General features: G+C 40.6%; 1 protein-coding gene across 4 annotated transcripts in view; it reads left to right on the top strand.

Annotated features, from left to right (window-relative positions):
- The window catches only part of LOC104138532 (ectopic P-granules 5 autophagy tethering factor), a 57,737-nt gene extending 34,676 nt beyond the window's left edge, over positions 1-23,061 (top strand). For all 4 annotated transcript variants that reach the window (XM_068926194.1, XM_068926193.1, XM_068926195.1 and 1 more), the window contains 17 exons: positions 504-646; positions 1,950-2,106; positions 3,071-3,265; positions 4,409-4,622; positions 5,414-5,574; positions 5,693-5,900; positions 6,702-6,777; positions 7,707-7,810; positions 8,648-8,823; positions 10,522-10,707; positions 13,181-13,390; positions 13,521-13,665; positions 15,666-15,908; positions 16,737-16,956; positions 18,361-18,576; positions 19,499-19,613; positions 21,123-23,061. In XM_068926194.1, coding sequence (XP_068782295.1) covers positions 504-646; positions 1,950-2,106; positions 3,071-3,265; positions 4,409-4,622; positions 5,414-5,574; positions 5,693-5,900; positions 6,702-6,777; positions 7,707-7,810; positions 8,648-8,823; positions 10,522-10,707; positions 13,181-13,390; positions 13,521-13,665; positions 15,666-15,908; positions 16,737-16,956; positions 18,361-18,576; positions 19,499-19,613; positions 21,123-21,305 — 2,952 coding nt within the window. In that variant the 3' untranslated portion in view covers positions 21,306-23,061. The remainder of the gene's footprint in view (positions 1-503; positions 647-1,949; positions 2,107-3,070; positions 3,266-4,408; positions 4,623-5,413; positions 5,575-5,692; positions 5,901-6,701; positions 6,778-7,706; positions 7,811-8,647; positions 8,824-10,521; positions 10,708-13,180; positions 13,391-13,520; positions 13,666-15,665; positions 15,909-16,736; positions 16,957-18,360; positions 18,577-19,498; positions 19,614-21,122) is intronic.
- Positions 23,062-24,518: the final 1,457 nt, after the last annotated feature.

Genomic DNA, 24,518 nt, shown 5'->3' with positions numbered 1-24,518 from the left:
TGAGAGTGGATTTTTTTGGTTTGGTGGTGCTATGTACCCTTAAACGCCTAATGATCCTTGCTCAAAAGGAGCTGCAGATCAGCTGCAGAAGAGTCAGTCCTTGAGTGAAGTTTGTATTTCTCAGCTTTTGCTCTCAGCTGCTTCCTGATGTGTGAAACGTAGGAATATGCTCGCTCATAAGAACAAAAGTATGAAAGCGTTTACAGAAGCTTTTGAATGTTGCTCAGTATGTGAATATCTTGATCCCCTCTAAGTTTCAGTCCCTGTGAACTAAGTGTTGCATAAAAGGCATAGATCATATCACCATGTGATAATTAAATAGGATCGTGGCCCAGAACGAGCACTTGGGCAGAACGTACTAAATCTGATCAAAATTCTTGGGGAAAACGGTCTATACTCTGAGCTGCTTGCCGGGCTCTGCCTCATTTTTGCAATTAGTTGCAGCATTGGATGAATTTTAGCAGGAGATATTATTTTGAAATGAATACCTTTTTCTCATTTAGTTTGAAGGGAAGCACAAAAACGAAGCAGTGAGCCAGCAGCTTCATGCTTTGCGTAAAGAAGTGAGACAGCTGCAAGCAGAAGCTACAAAGCCACCTTCTCTGGGTGTTGTGGAAGCAGCAGTACATGTGGAAAACTTTATAACGTAGGTTGTTCAGACACTGTTTTAGGCAGTGTTGTTTTTTACTTAGTTTTCTGTGTATTGGAGTGACAATGTGCTTTGTGTGCTCTTGGTAATGCGTATCAGCTTGGCTGGACAACAGAGTCTGAATCCTGAGACCTGTATGTTTGTAACAAAGACCTCTAAAGGAGCAACTCCACATATTATCAGAAGAGGTAACTCCTCAACATGGCACGTAATTCAGCCTCAACGTGGCACATGACACTGGATTCTACTTTAATTGATTGTGCTCTGCATTAGAATAGCCCTTCTAACCCTGTAAAAGCAAGTTTTGTAATGCCAGGGATGCTCTGTAAAATTCTGAGAAATAGCCAACTTATATCACAGCTATATCAGCCGTGAGCTATAACTAGTCGTTTTTAATACCTGTGTCTGTAGGCCATTCCCTCTAATAGTAGAGAAGGTAGTTCTGTGATGATGAGAGTTATGACTGAAACAATCGTAGCAACTTTTCAAAATGTATTGCAGTGGAGAAGAGGACTATATAATCTGACTTTTGGGGTGAATGAATAGATTAGCCTAAGGCCTTTTCTTCCTGAAGGCCTCCTGAAGACTTCATCCCAGTTTCTAGCTGAAGTCTAGAAGATCAAGAAGAATGGTGTTGGAAAACTATGGGTTTTGTTGTTTTTTGTTGGTTTGTTTTTAAATGTAGTTGACTACCTACAAGGCATACTTGCTCTACAAGTAAAACAGCAGCTATTTCTGCTTGCTCTTTCTTATCATTAACCTGAAGAATTCTGTTACATGATCCAGTCCTTGGGATTTACATCTGTGGAATTCCATGTTCTGCCAGTGTTGTTTTAACGTAATTTATTCAGACTCAGACTGCGGAGGGTTTGATTTGAGCTCAATAAAACACTTAATTGACAGTGCATTAGAAAAGATTGATCCTTTTTTCATTCTTTTATTACTGAGTCTTTTAAGTTAACAAGTAAAGTGAGGTAAGTGTTCTTGCAGGACAAATGTAGTTCAGATGGCCTAAGCACATGAGGGAGTAGTAGTTTGTTTTTTTGTTTTTTTTTATTTTTTCTTCTTGAACTATACTGTCTTAATGATCACTTTCTGACTCTGATTATGGAGACTGTGAGGTTTGGAGGTACCCATTGAAGGTAGTGAAATTACTTAAGATAAACCTCGCTTGATTATTCTGTAACGCTGAAGTGCCCATCTTAATTGCCGTACATTGACAAGAAACCTTTTTTCTTTCTTACCGTAGATTGATTTCCATACTTAAGTTTAATCTGCTTTTTTTTTTTTTTTTAAACAGGGCCTTAGTAAATATCTACAAGGTGCAGCCTCTGCCAGCGATTCAGAAGGTTGGAATTAGTTTGTTTTTTACAGTAGTGGAGTATGTATGTGATGAAACCCAGCGCAACCCTCCCACAAGGCAGTTCTTCTCTTCCTGCGTCGAGATCCTAGGCCAAGTGAGTTTATTCTCTCTCCAGTTTTGCGTGCCTAACATGTATACCAATTGCCTGCTGGTAATGAGGGTCTAAAACCTTTGGAAGCTTAAAATTAACTTTTGAGCTTCTGTGCCGTTCTTATCTGAGCCAACTGTATGCAAAGCTGTAGAAGAATTCAAGCTTGCATATAAGCAAAAAAAAAAAAAAAACCTGTTGCTCTGAGATGTCTGCTTAGTGCCAATAAATATTCGATGTGTTAAATGTCGAAGTAGGTACTTAAGTACTTAAGTTGTGGGCAGTTGCCGTGCTTAAAATAGAGTTTTGGCCTATAATTTGCTGTTGTTAATTATTTCCTAGCTGACGTGTTTTCAGCCTCTGTGTTTAGGCACCTCCGTTCTAAAGCCTTGCAGTATTCGTTGTCGGGAGTTAGCCAGAAGCTTGCTAACAGACAGCGTAAGCAAGCGCCTGTTGTTTGCTCTGGGGAGCTTACTACATGAGTGCTCTGGAAAAAAAGCATTAGCCTCTACTTTGTGTCCAAACAGTTGTTTTGATCTCTTAGATGCTGTTTGTTTCCATGTACGACTGTCCTTATGCACCTCTGACGGCTAAGGTGCAGGAGAGCTCTCCTTTGTCATAATTATGTTTAAATTTCTACCGAAGTCAGCTGGTGCTACTGAAATACGGATTCGTTTTCTTCTGTTAACCCATCAGAAAAACTGGCTTTCTAGGTGTGGTTTTTTTTTTTTTTTTGTACCGCTTCTGTGGCTACAAGCGCTGTTCTTAAGCGTGCTAGGTAAACGCGTTTATTTTACAGTTAGATTTTGTGGAGTGGAAGTATTTAATTGAAACTGATCACATACGATTTGTTTTTGAGAAAGCTATTTTGGTGGGGAAAAAGTGTATTTGTCCTGGCAAAAAGCTTTAAGAGGTATTTTTCCAGTGGGTTCATACTGGGCCATTTTTCTCTCCATTTCCCATTTTTCAGGTGTTTATCAGTGGGACCAAATCAGAGTGCAAGCGTCTCCTCCAGACAATCCTCCAGAATCGAAGGCTCTGTACTCTCCTTTCTCCTTACTTCACTCCTGTTGCCTCTCCTAGTGAGTTTGTGATTTTGTATGAGAAAGTTGTGGCCTTTCTAAGTGACGATAACAGCGATGTTGTCTTCATGCTGCTGACAAAGGTAAATTACTCAAGAATGCTGTCTCTTTTGCTGGTTTGTGGGTTGCTTGTGTAGGTGTTGCATCCCTAAAGACTCTGACTTTAGGCTAAGGAAGAGAGAGATCTACAGAACTAGCCATCAGAGTTATTTTAAAGTACTGGGTTTGTATCTGTTGCCCATATGAATGGTGCTTGTTGTAATAAAGCTAAGGAGAGGCTGAGGGCAAGACTGAATAGGAAGCTTAAGCTACGCTTTCCTTGCCCAAATAGCCTCAGTGTGTGTTTCCTTGGGCTGCTTCTTCAGTGTGCCCTTACTCTTGATATGAGAGTATGGAGGCTCTTGATGGCTTCTTCTGTCTGATATCTCTGCAGAGCCTATCATCCCAAAAGGCAATCAATCCCGATTTGTGATAAAAATAAATAAAATAAAAATTGGGAATGATGGCTGAATCTCTCACCTCTGTTAGGTGAGAAGAACATTGGTGCCACGTATGCAGTCTTTAAAAAACACCAGTGCTAGAGAAGAGCAAGTAATTAGCGTGTCTCTTGTTTCAGGGCTGCATGATACTGGCTCCCCGTATTATCAGTGAAGTTAGGATATCCTTTGGTATCATGCTGATTCTCTTCATTGGTAATACAGAGATGGGGTTTGGCAGCTGTGAGCAGCAGATGATCCAGTTTCCTCACGCCTTTGAGTCGTCCTTAGTGTCAAAAATCACCATTGTCACTGCTGACCTAGGTCTGAACAGGTGGCCTAGAGTCTGCAAAGGCCTTGCCTCGCTGCCTGAATTAATGGACTTATGCAGATTAGCCCAGTCGAACGGTTGCGAGTGTTAAGGTTTGGCAGTGGTACTAAAGAATAGAAATGTGCATGTACTTTTCTGAATTGGAGAACAGATTAAAAAAGGTTATTTCATGAAGTCAGGAACTTCTGTAGTATGCTGAAAATATATGCTAAATATCCCTTTAGAGAGGGTTACCTTGGTTTAGAGCTAGAGATGATGCAATGCAAATTTCTAAGGTCTATCTTGAATATATATTAAAAAAAAAAAAAATTGAATTTTTCCCCGAAAAATTTATTCCTCACCATCTCCCCAAAGATATTGTGACTTATTTTTAAATGCTAGAGCTTCTGCTTATAACTGCTTCTTGTTCTCTGTTGTAGTTCGACCTTACGCAATGGTTAAACATTACTAAGCCGCCTTTATCTGAACGCACCAGGCTTCTGGAATCTATTCACTTGGCTCTCAATGCATGTGGCCTTGAACCTGAAGAAGATATTTTAATGCCGTTTAATATCTTCTGCAAGCATTGGACCAACCTTCTCCAGTATCAGTTCCCTGATCACTATAGTGATTTCTTAAGATTGTTCATGCACAGTGAGTATCTGAACCAATGCGTTCCAACTCTTTCACGCAGAACTTTATTGCGTGTAGTCTGTATTTTTAGGCTAGAAAAGTTACACAGCAACAAACAGAATGATTTTACACTTTTTTTTTCCTTAGATTTCTTTATGCGCTTTTGTGTGTGCGCTACGCGATACGATTGTATGAGGCCTAATTTAGCTTTACCTAGAAAGCAGCATTCTTCTGCAGACCAAAGTACGCACGTTGGTGATGACGGATTTTTCGGCCCGTGTTACAGGAGAAGGGCCAAGAAGAGCTTTCTGTTAATGGAAGCACTTGGTAATTATGCCACCATCTGCAGTGCAGCATCCCTGTTCTTGAGCAGTCTTCACTGTCAAACCAAGAATTATGAAGACCTGGGACTGATACTGAAGTCTGCTGTACACGTTCTGTTTGACATTAGATTTTACCTATAATCTGCTGTGCCTCTGAAATGGGAACAGCAGTGCTTCCTTTCTGTCAAACTATGTGATGAGCAGCAACTATCTCTTAGTAGACTATGGTAGCCACGGATGTATGAAGTGCCTGGGAAACTCTCCGAGAAGAAAGTATTTAACATTCCTCTTTGGCATCTACGTTACCTGTGCTTGGGCGTTGGACGTCTCTTGCCCTTAACCTTGATGTTTTCAAAGCGTTGCCTTACCAAATTTTTTTTTTTCCGTACTAGAGAGCTCCAGTTTCAGGCTTCTCTAGCTTGTATCGAGAAAGGAATAAATATCCTTATTGTGACTTTCGTAAGTGCTTACTTTCTCTTTCTCCAAAAGGCTCTTCGGAGCAGCTTCTGAGCCCTGACTGCTGGAAGGCATCACTGAAAGCTTTGGGCTGTGGCTTCTCGGTGACTGAACAGGGAAGCTTCAAGAAGAGTGATTCTACCAGAAGTCCTGCATTGCGGGATGCTGCAGAAGCTCTGCTCTCTGCAGAACAGGTGGGCACTTCTCTGGTTGATTAACTACATTTTACACCTTAAAACAGATGCCTGCCAGTGACAAATAACTGCCGTGCAGGCTTTCTTTAGCTGATCTGTAGCTTTCTGCTTCTCACAGATTAGAGAGACGATAGAATGGCTTTCTACCTCTTTCTGCAAACTCCGACTGGCTTCAGTGGACTTCAGGACCTTTGGCCTGTTTTCCAAGTGGAGTCCTTACGTGGCTGAAGTGAATACGTTTCTGGAGTATCTTACTAAGCGGCTCATTGACACTGAAGTTGTCAGCTTAGCCCAGGAGCCTGTTGGCAGTAACAGAATTCTAGCGGGTAATGTGCCTTAATAGTAAATGACTTAAAGAAGCTGATCCTGTTCTTAATCTCTTCTGTTGAAGATAGTTTCATTTAAATATACAGTAAAATCCTAACTGTGAGGGTTTCTGCAAGGATATGAGTGCCATCCTAAGGAGTTTTCTGGCATCTCAGCACTGGCAGACCCTGGGAGCTGCGGTGCTAGGAAGGGCAGTTGCTGTGCTTAGCCAGCTTTCAGAAAATTTTGATCGCTCTGTATTTATGCAATGATGAGTCCATTAAAATGCGGACAGGAAGGATATGTCGGTGCTACGTTATGGCTGTGTGGCACTTCTTCCTTTTTTATCTTTGTTTCTTGGAGGAAGCTTGTTTTCACTTCCTGATCCAGAACTTGCTTTCAAATTTCTTCAAAGGAAAATATGGTCTCTTGTTCCCCAGCTTATGCTCAGTGCAAAAGACTACTGAATTTTATCATAGTTTGATTTTGACTTGGAGAAAATAGCCTTACAAACCTTTTCTTTTAGTATGTGCAATTTTAAAATGTGGATAATAACGCATCTTTCAGATTGTAGAGGTTGAAGTGGTATTAATAAAACATCTAAACAATGCAAAACGCTTGTTGTTGTTGTTTAAATTTAAGACAATTGTTTTGTTAACTGAAGTTAATGACGATCATATCGTACTTTCTTTTTTTATTTGACCGTGCAGAATTGATTTAATGTTGGAATAAGCAAAGGTCATTTTATCTGAGTCTAGAAAAGCGTGATTTGGATACTGTTGCTAACGTTAGGTGAACTTTTATGCTTTATTTTCCTCTAGCGTTGCAGTCCTTGTATTCAATCATTGCTGGACTCTTTAAACCGTGGATACTGGTCTTAGATAAGGAAGATGCAAGGTATGTACTGATGCATTTCAAAATTAAATCAATTTTTGCTGAAGTAAGGACTTTAGCCCTGTAGTAATGGGTTACTTTGTCACCTGATTTTTTTTTTTTTTCCCCCAACTCATTGTATTGTAACCCTTAATTTAAATAGCTATTACTTGTGTCATATCCTTAACAGTTATGGAACTAAATCATGTGTTGCTTAAGTCAATTTTTCCTGACTCGTTGTAGAATAATTGTTTTAGGTACAAGAAATATAACCAATTACTCCTCGAGAAGTGGAGAGGAGAAGAACATAGTTTGCAATTAGTTCTGGAAATGCATTAAAATACAGTTTTTAGATTATTTATTTCTTTTTAGCTTCCATAGTATGGATAACTCTAGTTTAAAAAAAAAAAAAAAAAAAAAAAGCAAACACCCTCCCCAAATATCCAGTCAAGTACAACCTCAAATGCCAGTAGTGTATAAAGAGAGATCTAGCTAAATTGGTCCTACAGTGGTCTACTGGCAGTTGTCTTGCGTACCTCTGTTTTCACAAGAAGAGTTATTTCTCACGTTACACACTTGAATTCAACCTTCTTTCAAAGCCAAAAGCCTTTTGAGTTGTGAAGGCATCTCCAGCATTTAATTAGGAGGTTGATGGCCGGTGATATGTGCTGACATTCAGAAATTTCTGCACTTTTGAACTGTAATTCAATTATGAAATATCAAATAAGCAATCTCTGCTTGCCTAATGGTACTGAGGGCCTTCACTGTGACATTAAAATATTTTCCTATTTTAAGGGAGAAAAGGATGGTGCTAAAGATTGAATTTGAAAGGGCTGCTGACAACCTGTACTATATTTGTCTGCTGTGATTTACAGTATTTAAATTGTCTAAGTATTTATGCTGGTAAGTCAGCCCTGAAATTTATATTGCTTCACTTCCTCTGTTTTCTCAAGTAACCAGCCCTGCTACCCTTGGTTAGAGAGTGACACTGCTGTAGCATCCAGCATGGTCCATTTGTTTACAGACTGCGTCGAGCTTTTGCACGAAAGCTTTAAAGGTGAGTGAAGTCCATGCTGTTTCAATTTAGCAGCACTTTCTGTTCTCTCTCATCAAAACATGTTTTTTGAGATGTGAAACAAGGGATTCTTTCGTTTGTTAGGGGCTTTTAGCTAAGATGATGACTGCAGGGGGTACCAACAGCATATTTCTTTATCTCAGCCTTAAAAGACAGCTGTTTTTGTGGCATGGGCGGATAAAGTGATTGATAGATGGTACAGTTAACGTGGAGGAAAGCAAAGGATGTAGCAGCGACCAATGCATGTGTCTCAGCAGCTAGCCAGGAGGGGTAATTTAATCTCTAGGTTCAGTCATTTTGAGCTTGTATTTAGCATTGCTTGTTGAGTCTAGTGCATAACTAGACATAGGAATGGAAAATACCCACCAAATCATTTCACGGACGCTGCTTAACAGCCAACAGCTTCTAGGGGTGAACAGAATTCAAACTAATGTTAAGGAAATAAGTACCATATCGCCACGCGGCATATCATCCTAAGATTGCAGATTCATTAGTTCTTTTTAAAGAATCTGTAAAAGCAGTGAAGTCCTACAGGGAAGGAGTGTTTTCTAACTTCAGATTATTGTCCAGCAACTTTTCTGAAAGAACGAGATAGGGCATGAAATCTGTACAATTTCCACACTCGTGGATTTAGAGACCAAAAATCTAAAAGCCTAAAGAGGTGGGTTGGTTTGCTTTTTGCCCCTCCCTCTGCCTTTGGCTCATGTCCTTTTAACTTGCTGTTATCATTTGTTGTCTTGAAACCTGGATTTTTCTCCTGTAACCAAGCTTCCCTGGAGTTTTTTCTGGTGTTAATTGGACTATTTCCTTTTGTTCTAGATAAGTTGTTGCCAGGCCACCGTGGGGCGCTCTGGTTGCATCTAATGCATTACTGTGAGTGTTGTACAGCCCCCAGAATGCCAGAGTTTATCCTCTATGCTTTCCATACTGAATTCAGAAGGCTTCCGTGGAAGGAAATGCATCCAGACCGGATGCTTATGGAAGAGTTCTTTAAAGTGAGTACCTTGTATGTGTTGAGTTCATAATCTGTGTTGTCCTTGGAAGTAATGGAGTGCTCGAGACAGTTCTTTAACTGGTAAGCTTTTAAAGTTTATTGCAGAAAGCACAGCTGCTCTTTCTGTGATGCATGGTGTTTGTGAAGGAGTGTTACTGAGTCTTATATGAAGTTGTGGGGAGCTGTAAGGCAGACTTTGTAGTCTGTCACTGCTGTATCTGAACGTCTCATTTATTATATGTATTTCGTATATCCGTAGTTAGAGTTCGTATATTTCGCTATTGCAGTGTTATTCTCGTACTACCCTACAAGGTAGGGAAGTGCTGTAACAGACTGAGAACTGAGGCTGAGAAGTCTCGATTGATGCAGTGAATCAAATTTTAGGCCTCTGACTGTTAGGTTAAAAGCTTGACATAACGTATCTATCTTTTGGCCCCTTTTGGGGCTGATTCAGGTTTGCTCACAAAACATTGGTGAGTTGACTTTGTATGAGCAGACTATTAACTGCTTCAGATACTACCCATCTTCTCACAATTGGAAGAGTTTAGGCTTGTAAATTCAAAAGCAGCATTAACTCCCATGTTTTGTACCCTGGCTAGTTCAGCAGGTAATTGCGTGCCTGTGAGTCGGTACTGCTGATGCATAGATCTGACACGAGTTTTTTGAGTCTTTGGTCTCATATGAGCCTGTAGAAGTCTTTATGGTTTCTGTGGCAGGAAGAAGAACAAATCTCCTTTACCCCCGAGGCCGTACTGTTGATTTAAACACTTCAAACTCCTGTGGTCGTCTTGACTGTTCACGCTGCAGTCTCTGCACAGTGTTTCCCTTTGGCGGGGGGGAGGGAAACAGAACAACTCCCTAGTAAACTTGCCATGAAAGGCCTAGAGTTTGATCAGCGCTAATTAGCAAGGAAGATTTAAAACAATACTAGGAGTCGGGGATAGTGGGCAGCAGTCAGAACACACTTGCTTCCAGCCTATTGTCGTTGGATGTTTGCACCTCTTGGAAATAATTATGCTTATTATCAGTTTGGTCCTGCTGTGGTTGTCAGTAGGTAGCGAGTTTCTCATGTTCTGGAATAGCTGTTAATCGACTGAAAGCATGCCATCATAGAGGACGCTTCCTAAGACTTTTGAATGTACTTTTTTTTATTTGTAGGCCATAATAATTATGGACTGGGGAAATGAGTCTATATATAAATGTTGCCACTGCCTGTGGAGTGGTTTTGACGTTAAAATTACCATATGGAAAGAGTGATCCCCAGTATTTCTTTTTTCATTTTTCATGTTGTCTGCTACAATGTAAGGTTGCAGTTGAGGGTAGAAATGCTCCAGGATTTACTTCTCTAGGGATTGAATTCTTCATGCAGTTCTAAACAGGTTTTAGAGTTTCTTTGTCTTCCTTTAATTAAAAAAACAAAACAAAACAAAATCTTTGCAATCATGCAATTAAACTTAACAGATTATTTCTTTCTGGTTTGTAGTAGCTTAGCATAAAGTACCAGTTATTTGAGAGGGATAGAAGGTTACATGGGTGACTCTTGGTGGGGGGTGGGAAGTGATGGAGGGGTGGTGTGTGTCTACTGCTGTTGACCTAGAATGCTACTGTAGATTTATGTTTGGTTAAGGAGCTGGAAAGTATGGATTTATTTTTATTTTACATTGTTTGATATGCCTTGTTTTTTCTTTTTCCTTGCTAGATTGAAAGAGGCAGCCCCAAGAGCTGTTTCTTATTCTTGGGTTATGTTTTATGTGAGATAAACTGGGTCAGTGTCCTCTCTGATGCCTGGACTCCCAACCCCCGTCCTGAGACTCACAACATGATTGTCTGTTTGCTGTATATGATGGTCCTGTTGGCAAAGGAGGAGCAGCTTATAGGCAAAGAGGTGAGTTTTGCAAAGGTTCAGACCTGTCTGCCTTTGAAGAAGAAGATTACTTTGCTGCCATGCCAAGGAGGCAGGTGGTGACTACTACTTCACTTGTAGGATGTAAGTGTAGAGCACAGTAGTACTCCTGAGATGGCTAAGACTTAAGTCCTTATGTGAGGCATTTGGTATCACTTGGATGAAGAAAGGAAGAGTTGCTGTTCATTTTAAGAAGTTTCTATAAGAGCTGTTACCCAGTTGTGTTTAAAGAGTGAACAAGTAAGTACTGGCAGTTTCCAGGAGTCACAAAGTGACACTCTGGGTGGGGAGAGGGAACAAATATGTGGGGTCAGTTTCAGTAGTGTTTAAAAAATTTAGTTATCATGTAAAGCTATTGTGCAATTGCTTTTCCTTTTGTAGTTAAGTATTGGATCCTTCATAGTAATATCGGCAGACTCCACAAACGAGTCCTGCGTCCACTCATGAACTGTGCTGTTCCAGGCTCTGCGGTAGCCTTTTCCTCTCTGCAGGAAGATGCATCTCTCGTTATTTCTGTCCTCGCAATTTTAAGTGTGGCTAGTCTAATGCTGCCCTTACCCGTTTCCCCTGTAGTGTCACGATACCTGCTGCTTTCATTAAGGACCTAAAGCTAAGCCAGGCTCCATATGGTGTGGGTTTCCAGCTCTGATCACCCAGGACTATAAAACAATAAACTTTGAAATATCACTCCTAGTTTGATATAGTTGAAATCAGGCTTTATACTTTTATAGCTGCCTAAGAGGAAAATATCCATTCATTTATTTTAACATGTTTTCTGGGAAGTTATAAATAACTGTCATTCAGGCTTCAGAACTGCTTCTTGCGAACATTTATTTCTTACCATAAAATGCACCCCCTTCTAACTCAGGATGACATATAGACTGTGATGACATGTCACAGTGATATAATGTCTTGAAGACCAAATATATCTTTAAGAAGCCTGTCAGTGTCTGTCTGTGACGAGTTATTGGGGAAAGTTTACTGCATCTCTTGAAAGTGGTTGAGTTTTTTTTTTTTTTCCTCGCTCTGAAGACAAATTTCATCATCTCTGATTCCTCAGCACTTGTCACATTTACGGTTGCATTTCAGTATTTGCCTGAGAAAGAAAAGAAGTGTTAGAATAGGAAAGAGAAACACGGGGTGTTGCAATGAACTTTCCAAACCCTGCTTTTGCTAAGAGCTCTTTGTGGGTGCATGATATAGTCCAATTTAGTGCACTGCTTCTGGGAGACTCTTCCAGAGCGGCTGGGAAATCTCCAAGAAATCCCCTTTCACATCTGTTTTTTCCCATGTGCAGTGTCTTCCGTTTTCTGTTTCCTGTGAAGCACTGCATGATGCTCTGTCAAGATGTCACCACGGCCTTTGGTCAACGCTGTATTCCAGTTTAGGAAAATTACTGAAGTTTGTGGATAGCAGGCTGTTTTTGCCTTGAATGTTTTTGCCTGGGAGAAGTTTCCTAAGCTTCAAAAGATACCTGTCTGTATGTTGTGTGAGTCAACCTTAGGAATTTCCTTCTAGCCTCCAGGAATGTGTTTCAAATAGCATGCTGTTACTCTGCTTTTACTTCCCAGTGTGCTCCTGTGGCAACTTGACCTAAATGTCAAACTCTTATTTCTGAGCCTCGTATTCCAGTACGAGGGCAACTTGAGCAACAACTTGCTGTAACCAGTGTAATGTTCTCGTTGATATAATTTCATTTGGTTAGTCCTGAATCCTTAAAGCATTTAGGTTATGTTGGCTGTCAACACAATTCCAATATTTGTTCATTGTAAAATTAAAGTAACTTGATACTTCTCAGCGTCCAGGTGATGCTGCTCTTTATTGTTCTCTGGAGAAACCCTTGAGAGGAAGAAGGTGGTAGCTGAGGCTAGACCTTCTGCTTCTTTTTGGCAGAGAAACTTCAGTCTGCATACTCGCACTGCCTGTGAGAGTTGTGGATGTTGTAGCCAGCTATTGGTACTGTTCAGGATGTTATTTATAGGAACGCATAATTGACGAGCCCTCTAGGTTAGTAGATAATTCAGTGCATAGAAAACTCTGAGACCTGGCTTCTGCCCCTGGATCTGCGGTGAACTTTGTTTTTTACTTTTCTTTTTTTAACTTCTGCTCGAGTTGCCTTACCTGTTAGGGTCTCTGTTTCTTTTGAACTTTCTTTATATAGTTAGATATCAAACATTAATGTGTCTCCCTTTGGCCACAGTGCTTGGTTAAGACTGTTGCAGCAGTCTAAATACCGTTGTGTGACTAGTAGAGGCGAAATGTGTGTGCTTGCTTGCTGCTGAAATGAGCAGCTGCTTTTCAGCTGGACTCCCAGCAATCATTTATTTCTGTGGGTTTTCTGCTCTGGCTACTTCAAACTTTGAAGTCTGAACTTATATCCAATATCGAGTATTGTAAATGTTAATTTAAAACATCAAAGAAGGTAGAGCTCAGAATCATGTCTTTAAATCTTCAGGAATCACCAGTAATTAATCTCCTTGGACAGACCAGCTCCCTTCCTTGGCAACTTGTGGGCATCTCATCTTATCAAAGCATCATCAGCTACTGCAACAGCCACTATCCTCCTTCTGTTATCCTTGCCAGGGATGCAGCAGCTGAACTGATAGTGAAGCTCCTAAAAATCTCAGCAGGCTTTGGTGCATCTTCGGACACTCACATCCACCTTGTAAGTTGAATTGTTTTTGCAGTGTCTTTAAGCTGTTTTGGTCACTTGCAAGGCCCACCTTTTATGTATCATACATAGACCATGGAAGTAATATTAGGAATGACTTTTTTTTTTAAATTTTAATTAACAGGATGCAACGCTGAAGTGCCGAGCATATATTCACCAAGTGGTTCAATTTCTTAGCACCTTGGAACAAAGCGGAAAGATTACTCTTGCAGTTTTGGAACAAGAAATGTCCAAGTTGCTAGATGATATAATCATCTTTAATCCTCCAGGTTTGTATAAATGAGGTGATGAACTGTTTTAAAGCTGTCAAGATCCTTTATTCTAGCGTACGGATTTTTGGACTTTTATTGACTATGTAATTGCATTACTGTAAAGTCTCCCTTATGGGTAGGACATGTTGCTTTAGGTAACAAAACAAAAATATGATCCTCCAGAGAGCTGTCAAGAAGGATAGGACCAACAGAAAAAATGGGTTATGTTACAGCTGAAACTGGCCAGCATACAATATTCCTAGTCCAGGAGCGTTAGATCTGTTAGAGATGGATTTTCCCCCTGTCATTGGTTTGAACCTGAAGAACCTTTAAAATACAAAGTTTGAGGGGATTTTCTTTGCTATCAGTGCCTCTCCCCCTCTCCCGCAAAAAAAAAAAGACACTTTCAAATACATGCTCGCAGTCGAACAAGTGATTCTAAAGCAAGGATTCTAAAACACTGTAATCAGGAAATTTTACAATGTTGAAGTAGGGAAATTACATTGGTGTACATTAGTAGTATGGTGTGTCCATACCCCCAGGATTTTTACTGACCTAGTTTTTTGGTACTAGTACCATCCTGACCTTCCTCCAAGCAGAATAAGTGTTTGGGTCAAATTAGTCATTTTGCTGTATTACAGCAAAGTGCTTGGTAGGAGTCATGTCACGTCCTGTCCACGATCCACACAAGTATACTAGCAAAAGTGAACAGAAGTGTTCCCTCTATTAGAAAACTGCAGACACTTTTTTTTTTTTTTTTTTTTTTTTTTGCTTTAGTGTTGTCAAGATAAGTTACTGGAATCACATCAGGAATGTTATAATAAAAATGACTTCCCTTGTAAATTTTCAGTTTGAAAATTTGTGACACTGATAAATGGGTCTCAGTGTCTGTGTCTCAACTTGGGGAAGCTCTGTAGGGCAGCCACAGAGTTAGCTGGAAGAACTCTTTTTGGCTGAAATAGAAATGAGGGCTTGTCTGCTGCTGCTGACGCTCCTGACAGCTGAGAAAGTTCAGAGGGAATTTGGAGGAGAAAGGAGCTCCAATAATAAGAGGATCAGCTCCATCTCGTGAGCCTGTGCATGTACGTGCATGTGTTAAGGGGCTAAAAGAGATGGATGAAAGCTCCATGGTGTTCACCCAGCACAACCAGGCTGTGGAGCAGGAGCCCTGAGGCGTCGTGGCAGGGGAGAGGTGGTGTGCGTTAGATTTAGCTTCTGTGCTTGACCTAGAGGGACTTGGGGACACTTTGGGGATTTCATAGCCACTTTGGGAAACTTTTTCCCAGTAATTAGTCCCTCTTTGTGCATAATTTTTTTCCCCTTATGCGCAGTTGAAATTTTTCCTCGCTGCAATCTGCGACGTTGCTTGAAAACTTTCTGTTATAGCAACGCTATGTTTTCATTAGCACGTGGAAAGCTCTGCTCTGCAGTTAGACTTTTAAGAGCTAAGTGCAGGAAATATGTGCACTTCAAGGACACTTATATGTGGCCCATGTTAATGCGTTTAAACAATCAAAAATCTTTTTTCAGAAAAAGATTCTGGATGTGAATGCTGGGATTGAGAGGTAGCCTAAAATGCATAAGAGGATTGCAAAATCTCAGGGCTCAACCTGATCATGTTTCATATAAAATCATTAAAAATTTGGTGATTTGGCTCTGAGCTGGGCTTTAAATTGTAGTTTTATACCTACACTTTCTTGGAGACCATAAACATGCTTTACTATTCCGTTTATTTGCACTGTAGTAGTGCTGAAAGTCCCTAACTGAAAAATAGGCTTAGATATACTGGGTGCTGTACAGTCTTATCAACTGACTCTGGCTGTTTTGTAAATTATGAATTAAGTCATCAAGGAAATAGGCTATTAGGAACGAGAGTGTCTTATTGCAGGTATGTAACGAACAACTGACTTTTCCCAGGACCTGAAGGAGTGTATGGGGATGAAGCTGAATGTAGGTCATCTAAGGCCTAGCCTCCATATGCTGAAATGGTTTGCGTTTCCCTGATTTCTGACTTTCAGATATGAATCTGCAAACGCGTCATATGGCCCTCAGCAGCCTCTTCACAGAAACACTGATGATGATGAACAACTCCAGCGTCGCAACAGCTGAGTCGTTACGGGGAAGCCTGCGAAGGTGGATTGACCGTAAAGTGCATGGATTACTGGCGATGCCCCTTCTCACAGCGGCGTGTCAGAGTCTGGCCTCTGTCCGGCATATGGCTGAGACGACAGAAGCTTGCATCACAGCTTATTTCATTGAAGGTAGGAGGGCGGCTTGCTCTGCCGCTTGTGTCAAGAGCGTTGATCAGTCTTTTGATGCCCATTAAATATGAATCACCCGGGACTCCTTTTAACTTCATGCTGCCTGATAGCTTGAACTGGTTTTTAGTCTGCCTTTCGTAATCAGAGCTCCTTTTTCTGTACTGGATGGCTCCTAACTTTCACGTATGTATGTGCTGTGAGAATTAGATATAAAGAAGTTATGTCATTGTGCTTTGGGTTTGTTTTTAACTGTTTTCTTGGGAACTGTATCTGTCAATTCTCTATTAAACTGATTTGCTCTGTGTAATGGTTGCCCTTTTTGTAGCTAAGGAGGTGGATAATTTTTAAGAACCATCCCAAGAGGACAAAACAGAGATTCGTGTCCCCTCCTGTAGGGTTCTGTGAACTGGTTTGGGTGGGTGGGGGAGCACTACTGGGAAATCTCTCAAATTCTGTGGCACCCCCTCATAAACCCTGTAGATCTCCATAATGATTTCTACCACGCTCTATTTGATAACATGTCAGTCTACCTGAAGGAAATGTTTACAATTCCATAGTTAAAATTTTAAAGTTTACTAAGTTAACCCTGGGAAAACATCTCACTTTGACCTTGAGGAGATGCAGCACACACAGGGTGTGTGTGGTTGGTTGGTTGGTTTGTTTTAATCTTTAGCCATCACAGTGGTGTCACAAACTGATTATCTGGAACAGTTAAAACAGTTTGAATTCTGCCATTTAAAGGAAAACAGTAAGGTAATTTTCATTCTTGGGTTTTACCAAGCACTGCTTGCTTATGCTGTTTGTGCTGTCCTTTTGCTTTCTTTCTAGAGTATCCTCACCACCAGGATTTAGGCTGGGGCCCTATACTTGCCTCCCTCCAAGTTCCTGAGCTAACCATGGAGGAGTTCCTGCAGGAGTGTCTGTCTTTGGGAAGCTATTTGACCCTATATGTCTACCTGCTACAATGTCTAAACACTGACCAGACGCTTACCAATGAAATGAAAATCTTGCAAACCCTTAGCAAATGGCTAGAGCAAGTGTATCCAAGGTACAGATTTCGAGTCTTCTGAATGTGCCCTGACTTTTAAGTAAGGCTGTAGTTGTATAGTCACTATAACCTGGCTGCTGGATGTGATAGTCGATCTTTCCATGTATCTTTGGCCCCAGTGCCAAGACCAATAGCCATGTGATGAAACACAAGGGGAAATTTTGTCTGGTTGAACACTTCTCTTATTTTCTTTTCGATCAGAGGAGCCTGATTTCAATGGCAGCCTGGATTTATGCTCAGTTAAAATTACTACTGAAATCCTAAATCACCGTGGGGTTCACTTTCCAGAATGTCCACTAGGTGGGATGGGTTATGTGCTAAATACTTAGTTTGATACTCTAAAGGTCTTGAGTTCAGAGCTGTGCAGTGAGGAATGTCAGCAGTTCTGAATAAAATCCAGTGTGTCTGGTGGGGTGACCAAAGTTAGAGGTGTGTGTTTCTGGGAAACAAGGTTGTGGTGGGACAACATGATGGATGGCTCTAGATAGCTTTAGTGTTAGAATGGTAATACTTTGTATTTACAATGTTTAACAGCTGTATTTACAGGCTGCTAAAATTATTGCCAGAATTTAGTAAACTTGGTGAATATCTTTGTATTTTAATGTTGATAGTGTTCCTACTTGCTGTGAGGGAACATTTTAGGAAAATGCACGTTCCCTCTGTGTTCTTGGAATTCAGAGAATACCTTGACTAATGCAGGTAGCTTACAGTTGTAGTAATTTGAGTACCACAGTTGGGAGAAGCCAGCAAAGCCACCTTACGCAGCCAGTTAAATCCTTGTTTTGTGCCTCAAAACTGAGTGTGCCTGGCCTGAGGGAAACAGCTGGGTAGAGTAATCTGAGGATGGTTTGATGCAGAAAGCTCGTGCTGGTGCTATATGTGGAAAACTTGAGCTCACTACCTTCAACTGCAACTGTTTGAGGAAGACTTAAAAATATCACAAGGGAACTTCACATTGTGCTTTGCTCAGCAAAAACCTTCGATGTTTCCTCTTCTAGAAGATCATATCTTTAAGTCTAAGTTATTGTGGAAACAGCTAGTGCTTCCTAAGGTGTTTTAATGGCAAGTAAAGGAAAGGGGTAGAGATCCAGCTTCATCAGTTTTAGACCAAGTTTTAGAATAGGCTTAAATGCACTTATGGCTGCAATATCATTAATTCTTAGATTTAAAGCTTGAAAGGAAGCGTTGTTTTTTGTCTTCTTACAGGCTATGAACACCTGCTGGTTATTTTCTGCATCTAGTCCATAATAATAAGAGTTTCAGCTGCACAATAATTTACATTGACTTGATAAATTAAGATTAGCTGTTGTTAACTTACCACCTGAAGTCTTCACAGGGCTAATGGGGAGATGCACAATCTTCTTAACCTATACTTCTGACTTTTTTTTTTTAATCTACCGAAAGCTCAGCAAAGGAGGAGGCAAAGCTGTTTCTTTGGTGGCACAAGGCCATGCAGCTATCCCTAATTCAGATGGAGCAAGATGATGCCATTCTGATGGAATCCGTCATTCGGACGCTGCTCTCAATACAGGGCAGGCAGAGTCAGCTGGCTGAAGAGAGACTGACTTCTGGCATACTTGGTGCTTTTGGGCTAGGCAGGAGGTCTCCGTTGTCACCCAGGTAAGGATTGGAGGTGCAGTGAGTTCATTGATTCAAATGTGAGTTGTCATGTTAAAAAAGCTGCAGCTTGAATCCAGACTGTAATAGATCTGTCGAGCAGATCATACATCTGTCGAGCAATGTCGAAAGATGTTCTGAATCAAAGCTGTCCCCAGATCTATGAAGTTACTTGGACCCATCAGAGAGAAACTGTAGTGAGCTATAGTAACTGCAGTGGGTGTGATTCTGGCTCAGCTACCATCTCTGAGTTTGTAGGTAGGCTGTTTATTAGAGGAAAATATTTTAACCTCATCTGTGGAAGGCTGCTCCAGTTCGCATCACAAGTGTTTTGTATGGTTATATGCACTCTGCCTGTTCCATCTTAACCTTGAGGTGTTGGGAAATGTTAAGAGATGTTTAAAGAAATACATGCTTGTTACTCAGCTTTCTCTCTGAAGAGAGAGAGCAAACTTGGCTGTAAGATATTAAAGTGGAAAGAATGCCAAGGAGAAATACGTAAATGTATGTGGAGCACCAATCCAACATAGTATTTAAGTGTAACTTCATAAAGACCTCCTGGGATGCAATCCTGATGCTGTTGAAATTACTCTGAAATCTTATTCTTGTTCAGCTCATCCTTTGGTTTTGGTGATGTGGATGTTTCAAAGGCTGTTAAGCAAATATTTCAGATGCAACCTCAAGGCTATAGCTAAGCCTTAAGGGAGGTGCCACATTTGATATACATGGTATTATACTATCCTCTAGTGTATATCATGATATATTTGTAGGGTATATGTTACAGTATTTTTATTTCATGCATTCAAAAGATCCTCCAAAGCCTCTACTGTTTCCCGTGTGAGAGATGTCTCATAGGACAGAACTTTAAGTTTGTGCTGTTGAGGACTTTGAAATTTGATGTCCCTTTTCCTTTTCCCTGTGTAAGGTTCCGGGTGGTTGCCCGCAGTTTGTCCGCCTTCCTCTTGGTGCAGATTCCTGCAGAGAATCAAGTCCGCCTGAAAGTGGGTTCAGAGCCGAAGCTGTCGCAGAAGGCCCAGCAGGTATTGTGTGCCGGTCATTGGCTTCTTGGATTGCTCTCTCTGTGTGCTATCTTGGCTTGTGTGGTGAGGCACGTAAGGGTCACTGCAAGCATTGGAGCTTCAGGCTAAATCCTTGTATGAACTTTTTGATTTTATTCAGCAATGAATACGCTCTGGACTTTTTCTCCTGTGTTTAATTTTTTGGTTAACGTTTTACATCTGAATCCGGAAATAGTTTGTTGCTCTCCCTTGCGTCCTCATGGGAATGGGATGTATCACAAGTTCATGCAACGTTTCCTATACTTCAAACCACCATCTTGGAATTTGCCAGAGACAGTGGCAGGGTGGGCTTGGAGATGGTGTGAGTTTTTAAAACTTTGCTCTTGCGTTCCACCTGGGTGTGTTTTGGGTTCCAGTTGAGCTGCTGTGATCAATAGTGTGTACACAGCAGTTCACATCAAGTGCAAGTTAAAATGTAGTGGCTTGAAACATCTTAAAGCTGAGTCTGAACTACTGTGCTTTGCCTGGCCGTTGTCATGGACCTGAGAGCTGGCACACTGTTTTTCAGCTGATGGATGGTAACTTGTTGAACTGTGGTTGGAGGGTTGTATGTCTGAGCCCTAAGCTAAAGGGACCCTAAGTTGACTCCCAAGTAAACCTGTTCACACAGCCTTCTATATTAATACGAAGGTCTCCGTTTCTAATCTTAAACTAAAAAATAAAAGGTACAGATCAATTTATGTCCATAAAGCCCGAGTTCAGAAACTTTGGAACATAACAGAAGGAATAAAAAATAGTAATGATAAACAATGCTGTCTCGTGGTTGTCCTGCTTTTCAGGACAGTCTATAGGCTGCAATGACACTAAGCTGATATTTGCACTAACGCTTGCTTATGTGAAAGCAGGACTTAAAAGCCCTATGACAAATATTCCTTTTGCAGTTTGTATGCCATCCATGTTATTTCGGTATGTAGGTGCATAAGGTTTCTGTTCTCTGAGAAATAAGATTTTTCTGCACGCATTTCATTTACAACGTTCACCGTAGGCGGTACTGCTAACATAGGTGAGGAACTTTTTTTTTTTTAACATACAAATTCTAGCCTGATGCTGTCCCTGTAATATTATTACTGGGAGCAAAGTAATACATTTGTGAAAGTTAAAGATGTCTGTAAGACACTGTTGCAGTTTGTATTTTCATGTGTATTTTGATTCCCCTAAGACGATGTCTTTAGTGCATGATGTAAATATATGTCAACACTTATATTGCAGATTCATAGCAAGCCTTAAAATAGAACATCTGTTGTGTTGATTTCAGGGAGGGAACAGCTTAGAAAATATGAGGTGACTTGAAGCAGTATTACCTGATCATATTTGTACAAATGCTTTATTCAGAATACTCCATAGTCTCTAGCTGATAAGGAACTTCCAGTGGAATCGTGCTTATGGTGGTTCAGCAACTGGTTTGTTACACCTGCAAAAGATGTGGACCGAAGTTTACACAGCTAATGCAGTTTTCCCTTGTATCTATAGGCACTGAATGCTCTTGAATCTATGGCATCAAACAAACAATACATGGATTATCAAGAGCAGCTTTCCCAGGCTTCTCAGTTCATCAAGCATCCAGAACATTGTCTTCGAGATGGCAATAATCTCTTGGCTCTCCTTGTTAACACTCTCTACCCAGAAGTGCATTATTTGGACAGCATCCGATAGCGGCACTGAGCTCCGAAAGCTTCACGCAATGTTGGATTACTCTGGTTTACATTTGAAGTTGTTGTTGCACAAGTAACTTTTACCTGCAGAGTTCCACTTTAAATAAGTCAGAGGTGTGAGTGCACACTGGCAAGTTTTATCCTTTTCTTTTTCTTTAAAGCTCTTATGATATGTAGGCCTGTGGAATTGCTCAATTTTTGTCTACTGAAAAGACCTGCGCGTCTTCCTGTGTGTACACACCTGTGGGGGAGATATACAAATCATTAGACAGCAAAGCTCATCCTTGTTTCCTGCAGCGTCTTAAGTTTTTGCTTTGTGCCTTTTCATTTTCCGATGTGTCATCGCTTGAGCCAGTGCAAACTGGATGGAGGGTTGTGTATAAAAGAGGTTTTGACCGTCTTACCCAAGATACCTCTAAATCTTATGTGATTGTGTGTTCAGAGACTTGCAAACTCATTAGATTTGGGAACATAGCATTTAAAAAATTTTTTGCTATCCCACAGAACTCTGTAGTTGAAAGGCATGTTTACAATCTTCTCCCACTTCTCTAAATACAAGCTAAAATTTGAACTAAAGAACTGTTTTTTTTATTTTTTATTTTTTGTTCCTATTTTCTAAAACCTAGTGGGTCTGCTTCCATATTGCTTAATTAAATGCAACTAATTTCTGGCCATGTTGTTTTTAAGTCAGATAATGTCTAGAAGCTGATTTTTCAGGATTTCTGAGCATCTGGGAAGGGAACAGGTGATTATGTTCACATTAGGTAACGGATTCCTTAATTCTGAAAGTCTGGTTCTTTAGGAGATAGTGGTATGTCAAGTGGACACTGCTTGAAGTTTATTCTTTTATTCGTAGCTGGGCATGATGTGACAGGGTTTTGGATGACACTGTGAAAAGCTATTTTTCTTGTATTGAATTTGGTGATCATTTGTTAAAATTCTGTTGCCAAAGCATGGACAATGAGCCTGTAAATCTGTTATTTCAGCTTAATGATCTCTGGTTTTGTTGCCTTGTCTGAGTGTAAGATGCACCTTTCTTTAGGGAAAGCAGAAGGTGAGTTTCCAAGTTGCTTGCCTAACTTGGACCTATTCCAGGGGGCCCAAGGTCCTGTAGTCCCAATCTGTAGACCTCTGTGAAGGAGCAATGACAGCTTCTTTTCTTCCTGTATGAACTGTGCCTTTGTGTTTAGAACATGGTCACACATTAAACTTTAGTTTTGGTCACTAGGGAAAGGAAGTGTGCTACCTACTGTCCATTCAATAACGAATCGCTTTGAAGGATTGCACTTACCTGGGATTTCAGTGCTGGAGAACAAACCACCTCTCTCTTGACAGATCCTGCTAACTATGCCAGCTGGGTCATTGGATCACCTTCACCTTCATGTGGTCTTACAGTTCTTTGCTCTATCTGCGAGCCTACACGTATATGTACATCCTCTGTATATTAACCAGATGAAACCATCAATGCAGCATGGTTTTTAACAGACTCTTTTGGAAATTTCACAACTGGAAGAATATGTTTTGCTGCTTTTTTCTTTTCTCTTTTTTCCCCAAAGACTGAAAAACACTGGTTTTATTAGGTTCGATGTTATCAGTTGGTGTATAAGAAATGTGAAAAAGCCAGAAATATATGTATGAAAAGCACTTTTAAAATGATAATGTTTCAGCTGTTGAGTTTTTACAAATGATGTATTTATAACATGCTCTATCTGCAAAGACCATGCAAAATAAAATGAAAAATCAAGTAATTCCTGACCAACACCATGGTATTTTCAACTTGATGAAAGACTCCAAGCAGGTAATGCATCTTTGTTCTTGGAGATGAAAGTGTGATTGGGGGAGTGCCACTCAGTTACTCAGTTGATGGAGGTTTAGGGAGCCTTCTCTCTGAAATGAGGGGATTAAATCCACGCTCTGCTTTTGTTCATCCTAACGTGTACGTAACGCAACAGTGTCTTTTTTGTTCCCAGGGCCCAGGAGAAAGCTCAGCTATGAAATGGCAGAAGTGATGCTTCTCTGTCCTAGTAAAACTCCACAAATCTCTTGGGGCTTTTTAGTGTCACCCTTTCCTTTTGTCCCGTTTCCTGTAGTTACAGCTTACAGGTCTGAAGGTGCGTGTGCGTCGCATCAAGAAAACTGTCTGAAACAGATGCAATGAGTTGCCCTCTGGTGGTACCTGTTTCTCACTCTGCCTACAATGAAAGCTAGATGCTGACTTTTGGGTCATTAATGTTAGGTGAACTGTTCATTCTTTGTCTGCAGTATTTTCAAGTCTAAACAAACCTGTTTATTGTGTGGCTCTCTGTACAGGCATGATGATTATTGCCTTTCCATAATTGTTGCAGAGGCTGATGTATGAAGTCTTTCAAAGGACGTGGTATTGATGGGATCATGTTTTCAGGCTGTTCTTACTGATGAAGCTCAGCCAATTGCAATTTTTCCTCAGAGAACTGTTCGTTATGGGCTACAATTGAAATGGTTTGCCAGAACCTCTTGGTGAAGGTTGTTTGCATTCAGGCTGTCCTGTGTTACACCTGATGCGGTAAAGAGCTTGCATGTGCCGTCTCCGTTTGTCTTAAACTGATCTAATTTAGCACTGGTAGGAGGGAAGAATACAAATCCACTTACTCTACCATACTTGTATTTTTGTTCCCAAATCAAATCTTAAAAAAGTATTTCTAAACAGAGGGAGGAAAAGCATGGGAAGTCTCCTTGCACCCTCTCCCCCCTTTAAAATGCTTTATGAAAGCTGAGATCTTGGTCTGTCTACTCATGCATGGTGAAAGAACACCCTTTGGCCAAAGGGATAAATGGATGTGGCCCTGTATTCTAGCCTAGTGCTGTTTTCTGGCACTGGCAATGCGTTGGTCCCATTCTTTCACCATTCACAAGTGACCCAGACCAGGGTTTTTTGTATTTGGCCTGAATAAGAAGTAATGGCAGATGGTCATGACATTTATCTCAAAGCCCTGAGGTAGTGCTTGTGTGTGCATGTGCACTTACTTATGTACCAGTTGTGGTAGTACTAGCAAGAGCTGCAAGTGAACTTGCAGTACAGACCACCTTTTCAATTTCCTGTTTTCAACTCTCCCAGCTTTCTGAAGACTTCTCTTTTCCTGTTTTCATTTTGTTTGGGCTCCTCTTGAAAGTTAAGATTTCTTTTAAAGTTCCAGAACACCTCTTTTGGAAGTTAAGGAATTAAAAAAGAAAAAAT

The sequence above is a fragment of the Struthio camelus genome, chromosome W, assembly GCF_040807025.1.
Source record: "Struthio camelus isolate bStrCam1 chromosome W, bStrCam1.hap1, whole genome shotgun sequence".
Lineage (NCBI taxonomy): Eukaryota > Metazoa > Chordata > Aves > Struthioniformes > Struthionidae > Struthio > Struthio camelus.
This window is presented reverse-complemented; position numbering and strand designations above follow the sequence as displayed.